This window comes from Hippoglossus hippoglossus, chromosome 5, assembly GCF_009819705.1.
Source record: "Hippoglossus hippoglossus isolate fHipHip1 chromosome 5, fHipHip1.pri, whole genome shotgun sequence".
In the NCBI taxonomy this organism is placed as follows: Eukaryota; Metazoa; Chordata; class Actinopteri; order Pleuronectiformes; family Pleuronectidae; genus Hippoglossus; species Hippoglossus hippoglossus.
In genome coordinates, this window is record NC_047155.1 from 4,196,435 (window position 1) to 4,205,472 (window position 9,038).

At 44.6% G+C, this 9,038-nt stretch overlaps 1 protein-coding gene across 4 annotated transcripts in view; it reads right to left on the reverse strand.

The window, feature by feature from the left end:
• The window catches only part of ccdc66 (coiled-coil domain containing 66), a 10,062-nt gene extending 1,548 nt beyond the window's left edge, over nt 1-8,514 (reverse strand). Inside the window, exons 1-21 of one of the 4 annotated variants that reach the window (XM_034584443.1) lie at nt 8,336-8,514; nt 6,882-6,940; nt 6,689-6,711; nt 6,107-6,352; nt 5,611-5,848; nt 5,305-5,458; nt 5,032-5,126; nt 4,729-4,787; nt 4,129-4,221; nt 3,788-3,922; nt 3,456-3,688; nt 2,992-3,076; nt 2,717-2,875; nt 2,425-2,509; nt 1,808-1,888; nt 1,535-1,684; nt 1,408-1,504; nt 938-1,154; nt 752-792; nt 345-505; nt 64-167 (exon numbers count right to left, since the gene is read on the reverse strand). In XM_034584443.1, coding sequence (XP_034440334.1) covers nt 64-167; nt 345-505; nt 752-792; nt 938-1,154; nt 1,408-1,504; nt 1,535-1,684; nt 1,808-1,888; nt 2,425-2,509; nt 2,717-2,875; nt 2,992-3,076; nt 3,456-3,688; nt 3,788-3,922; nt 4,129-4,221; nt 4,729-4,787; nt 5,032-5,126; nt 5,305-5,458; nt 5,611-5,848; nt 6,107-6,352; nt 6,689-6,711; nt 6,882-6,940; nt 8,336-8,346 — 2,526 coding nt within the window. In that variant the 5' untranslated portion in view covers nt 8,347-8,514. Of the gene's footprint in view, nt 1-63; nt 168-344; nt 506-751; nt 793-937; nt 1,155-1,407; nt 1,685-1,807; nt 1,889-2,424; nt 2,510-2,716; nt 2,876-2,991; nt 3,077-3,455; nt 3,689-3,787; nt 3,923-4,128; nt 4,222-4,728; nt 4,788-5,031; nt 5,127-5,304; nt 5,459-5,610; nt 5,849-6,106; nt 6,353-6,688; nt 6,712-6,881; nt 6,941-8,335 lie in introns of all 4 variants that reach the window. The other 3 variants (XM_034584442.1, XM_034584441.1, XM_034584440.1) reach the window with 3 other exon arrangements.
• Nucleotides 8,515-9,038: the final 524 nt, after the last annotated feature.

The following is a 9,038-nucleotide window of genomic DNA, read 5'->3' on the forward strand; positions in this document are numbered from 1 at the left end:
ATGTTCCAACAACTGCAAGTACACACACAAGTACAAGTGTGTGTGTGTGTGTGTGTGATTTACCTGCCGTAGCTGAGCCAGGCTTCTCAGGATCTCCTGCTGTCGAGTTGTGTGGGAGTGGTCTTGATGAGGAGGAGCAGGAGGAGACACTGAGCTCTGAGGAGAAACTTGTGACCAGGAGAGAATAAAGTTAGGTTAATTTACTGCAACAATCAGCCATGAGGCGTTTCCTCTGTGTGCAGTCTGAGATTAGAGGCTGTTGTTAACTGTCACATTTCAAACGCTGGTTGAGAAGGTTCAGAAGAGAGAGGTTCAGATGAAACCCTGGGAGATGAGAGTCTAACCTGTGTGTGGCGGGGGGAGCTCAGGAGGCTCCAGTGGGTCCAGAGTGATTTCATCAGTTCGGATATAAGGGATAAAGTCCAGAACTGGAGGAGGAAGAGGATTGGAGGCCTGCTGACTCTGCACTCTGTGTCTGACAGCAGGGACGGGAGGAGAGCGCCCCCTGGAGGAGATGGAAACATAGAGGATTCAGCTCACTTAACCTTTTTGGATTTAAAAATGAGTTACCTCATGACTTGCTACTGGTAAGTGCCAACATTTCTATTTGACTTTCCGATGCTCTTATTAACTGTGTTTACTATTAACTGAAGATGACTCTTCTCTCATCCATCTGACATCTGCTGGATGTTTTCAGGTACGTTTTGTGGGTTCAGTGGTTTGACTTGAAGAAAACTCAGAGTTCTTTTACCTTTCATTGCTGGAGGCTGGAGAGATGATCGGTCCTCCCACCTGAAACAGTAAAAGTTATTAGCACACATCCGTCGTCTGCAGGGACAAAAATAATCTCCACCTCAGGAAGTTAGTTGATAAAGAGAAAACACACAAGTGTATAAATGTTAAGCAGAATCCAACATCCACAGTGGTACACTCCTACCTGACTGTGAGCTGCAGTTCTGGTCTGTGTGTTGGAGCAGAGACGAGGATCCTGGTGCGGAGGAGGAGCAGGAGGAGGAGGAGCCTCGGTCCTGGACAGACATGTCCTCCCCTGCAGTGCGACGAGCTCGGCCTGCCTCTTCAGTCGACTCTCCTGTCTGTTCCTCTGCAGAGCAGCAGGGTAACGCTCCGAGGCAGGAACGAACCTCCGGCTGGGCCTATGGAGCGATATGGAGGTTGTGGGAGAGAGTTGAGATTTCTAATGCCCCTTTTCCACTGGTCCAAGAAACACCCACTAACAACTGGCTCTTTTCTGCAATGGGAACTGGTATAATCCACATTCACACCCGGGTCAAAGATGAGCCGAAAACTTGAGAAATGACCAAAACGATTTATCATTTATCAAAAGGAGGGGATTTTTCTGTTTATCGATAAATTGCTTCAGCTCTAGTGCGACATGTGTGTTTCTACCTCTGCGTGTTCCACTCTGGCCTCCTCTTGTCCGTCATGCTCCTCTCCGTCCGGGCAAACGTTTCGTATGGGTCTCCTCCTCCTCCTCCTCCTCCTCCTCCTCCTCCTCCTCCTCCTCCTCCTCCTCCTGGCAGACAGATGTTCTCCTTGCCTGTTCTCACTGCCGGGTTCTTGCTGTTTGGAGGAGGAGCAGCAGACAGAAAGGGAGCTGGCTGGTACTGTGCAAAGACGTCAGGAGTCTGAACTTCTGCTCTGAGCGAGAGAGCAGGAACTGCCTCTGCAAAGAAAACGAGAAAACAAACAAGACTTCAACAATTAGTTCATTTTCCATCCGTCTACTACACGTGTTCCCTGTACACTGATGTAGCAGCAGCATTATTACAGTATTAGTAATAGTTACCTGTCTGTACAGCAGTGTCTTTGAATGGGGGGACTGAACTGCTAACATCCTCCTCCAAATGCTCAGCCCGTGTGGTGACTGCTGGACAAACACACATAAATGTAAGTTTTTCCTATCTTCAGAATACTCCTCTGACTTACTGTATGTACACTGAAGTTTGAGGCTGCTACACAACCAGACTGGACAAGAGGAACAATCAAAAACACGATGACTGACAGGTCTGAATCAGAATCTGGTTTTATTAGTCATCCAAGCGAGGAATATGTTCTGGTGTTTGCTCCAACGTGAGGCCTCAAAGCAATAAAATGAAATAAAAATGAAAAAATAAGCCGAAAACAAATCCACAACAGTGATAGTTGGAAAAGAAAGTAATAAACAAGACGTGAAAACCAAACACTTTAGCTGCGGATCTGGACAAAGGGGGCAGATCCAGATTTCTTTTTTTTTTTTAAATCACTTCCACAGTTTTCCCAGGAAATCATTCATGGAAGCTGATGAAAAAGGCCCATTTGGTGCAGCCTGATTGAATTTAAGTGGACCGTTGGGATTAGTGGAGATATGTGCACCACGGAGTTCTGTTTCTGTTTTGTAGTAACATCACAGTCGGCTTTTCTCACCACTGGGCTGTGGCGTCTCCTGCAGTCTCTCCTCACTGTGGCCTTTCCTCGGTTGTTCCGTCTGTTGACTCGACTTCTCCTGCACCTGATCTCACACACACACACACACACACACACACACACACACACACACACACACACACACACACACACACACACACACACACACACACACACACACACACACACACACACACACACACACACACACACACACAATGCGGTTTCAGTTTTTTCACCCTCCTCATGAAACAGCTCCACGTCAGGGTAAATAAACACGTTGCTCCCTGACCTTCTGCCTCTCCCTCAGTGTGTCCAGCTCATACTGTCTCTGCAGCTTCTCCCTCTCCAGCAACAGCCTCCTCGCCTCCGTTTCCTCCTCCTCTCTCCTCCTGGCCTCCTCTCGCTCCCTCTGCTGCCGCTGCTCCTCCATCTGGGCTTCGATCGCTCTCTGGGGGACGATTCAGGAGATGATCAAATATTTAGAAAGCTAAGTTAAAAAACGTCTGTGCTTCTGAGTGTCTCTCACTCCTCTGCTCTTCCTCCTTCTCCTCCTCCTCGTCTTACCTGCTGCTCCAGCTGTTTGAGCCTCCTCCTCTCTCTTTCCTCTATCTGGGTGGGGTCCAGCAGGGCAGTCATGGTCCTCAGATGGATGAAACAAAGAACACTGAATATTTACTCATATACACAAAGAGGTCTGAAACCACACGTCAAAAATGTACACGAATGTCAGAATCTTTGTATTTTAGCATGTCCCTGCATTGACATGGCAGCATGTGCTTCACAAGTCTGTGCAAAACCTGATGACCAACATTGTCCCAGCGTGATTTGGTCTCACAGATTACTTTGGTTTCTCAGTCCTCAAGTGCACCAATAAATGTTCCACGAGGTTGAGGTCAAGTGACTGAAAGTCTGTGGCAATCAGGACTCAGGTCTTTTGCAGTTTGAGGTCATTGCCCTGCTGCGGTTTCACTTTCACTCGTAAACACGTCTCTTGTTGCCATAAATCTCAAACTTGAAATTCATCCTACCTGGCTCTGCTCTGGTAGCCGTTGGTCGTGTCCACGCTGGCCCCCGCTACACTCTCTGCTCCACAGCTGCTCGTGGCCTCCCAGACCAGGGACAGGCTGGAGGACGGCTCCCAGTCCCCTCGCTCAGACCCCCTGGACGGGGCTGGAGGTGGAGCTGATGGAGCTGCAGTGTGGACAGGAGGCCTCTGCTGCATCGAGTCAAAGTGTGTGGCCCAGAGCTCATGGTCCTCTGTCTACAGAGACAATAACACACACGTACAGCCAGAGTTAGAACAACCAGAATCCGATGTCTCTGGTTTCTACTGTCTCTGCTGTCTCTGTCTCTACTGCACCTGGTTCTGGAGCAGTTTCTCTCGCCTCTTGCGTTCATTGGCCTCCTCTCTCTGTCGGTTCAGTTCCTCCAGCCACCGTCTCCTCTCCTCCTCCCTCCTCCCACCACTCAACACTTCGGCCATTGGTGTGACCTCCTAAGGTGACAACACAGGTCAAACATTAATTTCAGGATTTTTTTAAATGTCATGTTGAGAAGTGATAATCTGACATTTAACATCACAAATTTCTGCTGTGATGCACAGATTGTGTCTTGTATTCTGGTTATTTGTGTTTTTTAAACTTCAACATCTTTGAGAAAGCTGAAGTGTTAAGATATGCTGCTCGGTGAGAACACATTTACCCCGAGCTTGAGGCTGGATCTGATGGCTGCAGGCTGCTCTCTGTGGCTGAACGAGCTGTGAACTGATAACACACTCTCTGCGTCCTCCTCAGCCTGGAACACACACACACACACACACACACACACACACACACACACACACACACACACACACACACACACACACACACACACACACACACACACACACACACACACACACACACACACACACACACACACACACACACACACACACACACACACACTTTATGTAAACAAAATGTGTGTCCAAGTACTGCATACACTGTGTTTAGTTATTGCATGATGAAGTACATCCTTTACTTACTCACAATATAAATAAAATTGTAATTTCATGTGAAAACAACACATTAAAATGTATCGTGAACATTTGGCCTGAACACAGTGAGATGAGTAGATAAAGGAGATAAAGCCATTAAGTGATCACATTTCAGTTCGAGGAACCAGCTTCCAGACCTTTTCTGTTCTCGGGCGTAAACAGAGCTGCAATCATCTCGTTTCCACAGAAATGAAAACAACCAACAGGCTGAAACTCAACAGATCCAAAAGGTGAATATGTGAATATGATGTGAGTCCTACCTGGATTCTCCCAGGAGCCCAACGCTGCTGCTGCTGCGCTTTCAATTCCACCTGCTCGTCTAACAAACACATATAGAACATTATTTATTGTGTTTACTTTGACTTTTTAGTTTATTTGGTTTATGTCCCATCCAGTAACATGGAGGAAGCAGGGTTCATGAGTTGCACTGCAGCCAGCTAAGGTGGTTTGGCTTCACTTTTGTGGAACTGTCATATTGTTCATCGTTATATACAGTCTATGATTAAAGCCGATATAAATATATATGACTTGACTTTTACAATGCTTGTGTCATGCATGTGTACCAAGTTCTCTCCTCCACTGAGCCTTCTTGGCGTCGATGACAGATCTGCTGTCTGACTGTCGCTGCCCCATCCAGCTGAACAAACACGCAGACATCCTGAAAAACAGCAGCAACACTGTGCGTTCAACCACCATTTCAGAAATACTGACTTCTAAAAAACACACAAAGGCCTTTGACCACTGGTTTCTGTTTCCTCATCAAGCATCTGCACTGTTATTTTCCTGTGCTTGATTTGTTGTATTTTTTAGGATTGTTTCCTAATTGGGCTCCTCACCTGTTGTCTTTATCCTGAGAGGTTTCAGTTGTATCAGTTACACCTCCACCACCTCCACCACCTCCACCTCCTTCTCCCTTCTTCACTACTTCCCCTCCTCCTCTGTCTTCCTCCTTCATCTCTCCTTCATTCACTGAGGTGCCAGATTGTGAGCCTGTTTTCAAAGCAGAGAAAAAGACCTTGAGTTGTAACAAAAAGAAAGTCTGGTGTCTGACATGAACAGGTATAAGCAATAAATGAATTAGTGCCTCATCAGAAGCAAGACTAATCAATAGACTTTGGTATTTTTGTGGGCTACCCATCTACCCTGGGTTCTGTGGTCCTCTGGTGGTTGTTGGCTCTTGATGGTGTTGAGGAGCTGCTGGAGTTGCTCCCTGGTCAGAACCACCATGTTGTCTCTCAGTCCTGCATCCCCACTGGCCGGCGCATCCTTTAGTCCCGCCTTTCCTCCAGCTCGCGCCTCACTTTTCTGAGGCTTCCCTGTTTTCCCATTGGCTCTCGGGGATGCAACGGTGGAGGACTGTTTGTGTCTGTCTGACTTCACCTCCAACACACACACAAACACACACAGTCAGAGTAGATGCTTGTACAATCAGTCTAAATGTCCTCCTTAGACACACAGGAAGCCAGTGCAGTGATTTAAGGTCTGGTGATGTGCTCCACTTTCTTGGTGTTTGTGAGTTTGTGTCTCTTGCTGCAGCTTTCTGGATGAAGTGAAGGTGTTTGGATGCTGTGGTATTAGGCTGATATTGTAACTGTAATTTCTTTAAAATAAAGAAATGTAAGGCAGCATGAGACTTACCTTGGCAACAGCTTTGATGCCGCCCTGGTTCAGATGTTCTTGCGTCTTAGATGATATCAAAGTGGTGCTCCTCTCTCTGGTTGTGGAGGTGTGGGAGTTCAAGGAGGTGGCTGCTCCTGCTGCCTTGCTCCTGGCCTCTCTGTATCTGCCTGCCTGCTGCCGGGCTGGACGCTCCTCTCCCTGCACCTCCTCCAAACAGGAGGGCTGTCTGGAGCTCAAGATGTTCGTCACTCTGGGCCTAAGCAGCTGCTCGCGGGACATTGAATGAATTAAATGTCCGTTTGTCTGTAAGCAAGGTTACACAACTACTGGACAGATTACCATGAAACTTGATGAAAGGATGTTTTAGGGGTCAGGGAAGAACAGATTCAATTTTAGTGCGGATCCAGGCATTTTACATTTTACATGCTTGTTGATTTCTCAGGGAACAACAACTGGATCTTGATCAAACTCAGGCATGTTTAGAGATCTGATATTAATGAGTGTCTGCAATTTGGTGTAGATCCAAATAAAAACATGAAGACATTTTTATTAAAAGCTAATGCAGAAATGTAATGACCAGGTTATAAAGATAAGTCCTACCTTATTTGGATTCTTTTCAACACCTGTAGTGGAAGAAAATATTTATTAAGATTTGTCTGACGGCCTCAAATACATAAACATTCATGCCAACAATTTAAAGTTTTAAAGATTTAAATTATATCATTAGATTTATTGACAACTGCAAATTGGTGAGTAAATGTTCCCTGGAAATAAAAGCTTAGAAAAGTCTCACCGTGACTAAGTAAAATCAACCTGGGTTTCCCGTTTTCCAGCTCAAACAGGAGGCCATCTCTGTTCCAAAAATGGAAAACGAGAAATGTCAAAGCAAAGCAACTGAAACACAATCACAGGAGCAGACAAGCAGAAATTAAACTGAACTTATCATATTCTGGTTGTTATCGCTTAAAAACGACTGAATGGATTTCCACAAAACTTGGTAGAAGGATGGGACATGAGCCAAGAAAGAACATTTTATATCTGGACATGGATCCAGACAAAGAGGTGGAGGAATGCAGGAGTTGTCTTTTTTCATTAGCATTTGTAATAGAAAATGATACCACCATACCATATTCCACACTTATTATATCATTTATTATATATCTGTGCTCATGTATATCATTTTTGCTAGTGCCACTGCCAAGATGACCTCTGGTGACCGGCCTCACAGCGGATGCACCAGGACTCAGTCTCTGAAGGATCCAGGGAGTGCAGCCACAAATCTGAACAGCCTTATCTCCTGGGATGTTCCCTCTCACGAAACACACACATTACCTCTTCACCAAATCTGCATATAAGACGCCTGCGAGTCTTATATGCAGATTTGTTCTTTGTCTTTCACATCTACACATGTCCACAGGCTGTAAGATCTGTTTGACCTTCTTTGTCAAAGAATAAACGTGCCCTTAAAAGACCATTATTCTCAGTTTCTTTTTCCTTATTTCAGAAGTCTCTCCAAGTCCCATTTCCACCACACATTGTGAGATGGGGCCTTTTGCTGGTCACTTTAAACATAGTTACACACTTTGTGACTCAGATACAGAAGAGTACATACTGTATAATGTTGCCAGGTAATGACATTACAATGGGTAAACAGATAGTATTTAATAATATAACGTATTTGTATTTATCATTGGTTTGTGGCAGTTATCAGACAATAAAACAATATCAATAATTATCTGATTGAACAACCTCAGATGTTTTACAGTATTTGTCATTCTCTGAGTTTAACACCACATAAAAACTTTCTTATCTTTATATAATTTGTGTCTATATCGCCAGATCCTACTGTAACTAGTTAGTGACTTGTCTTGTCAATGAATGGATCTTTCTTTGCATTTTACTTTTATACATCAGATTTCAGTCTTAACGTCACGCGACAGTAAAGACAGTTTATTTCTTTATTCGCAAGAACTCCAGATTCATTTATCATTTACATGTTATGATCATTTCTCTGCGACCGCGAACCAAAACTAAACAACGACGACAACTGCACTGTATCTTCAACACGTGGTTTTTATCATAAGCCCCATTTACGTTTGACCATTTTGTAAAACAGCATTTGTAGTTTGTTAAAAGTTTGGTTTGCAAACTGCAACACAATCCATTTGTGTGCCACTGCGACACACTCGGCCAGTGTGTTAGCTTAGCTTGCTATTATAGGTTTAGTCTTAACAGAACAAGACTCACCCGAGGTTCATGGCGACAGAAAATATTCTCCAACGCGTCGGCGGGTTTCCCGACAACCGAATACAAGCAGGGACATGCGGTTAATGGAGGATTTCAGAGTTTAATTAACGCGGGTTCGAGCGGCTCGTCAACGACCGCGTCGCCACAGAGACGACACTTCCGGGTGCTTACATTGTGTACGTCGGTTGCTGACAACGACCAAGAACGGCTTCACCGATTGGTCGATTCAATTCCCCTGCAAAGTCAACAGCCAATCAGAGGCGTGTATTTGGACGCTCACGTTAGGCGGTGTTGCATTTACTTGGACTGGGAATTTATCCAGAGAAGGAACCGATGAGTCCAAATGTGACGATATAACCAAATATAATGATTACTTACGTCATATAAGGATTAATTACGTCACTACGTGCTAATACTTCTAATAAGACTTCTTAAATTATTACTGCAGTGAACATTTTGGTGAAATTGAAGCTCCTCAAATACCATTTCCATTTATAGAGCTTTTTTGGCCTAGCTGGCATTTACATACTCACGCTCTCCTCTTTTAAATTGAATTTGTATAGATGTGCTTTCTAATGGTTTTGCTTTTACCCATTTAAATCGTTTTATTATGTCTTATTTAAGCTTTTCTCAGCTGTAACATTTTTTTTAAATTATTGTATAAATGCTCTATTTCTGTGTGATCTTCTATTTGCTTTTGAAT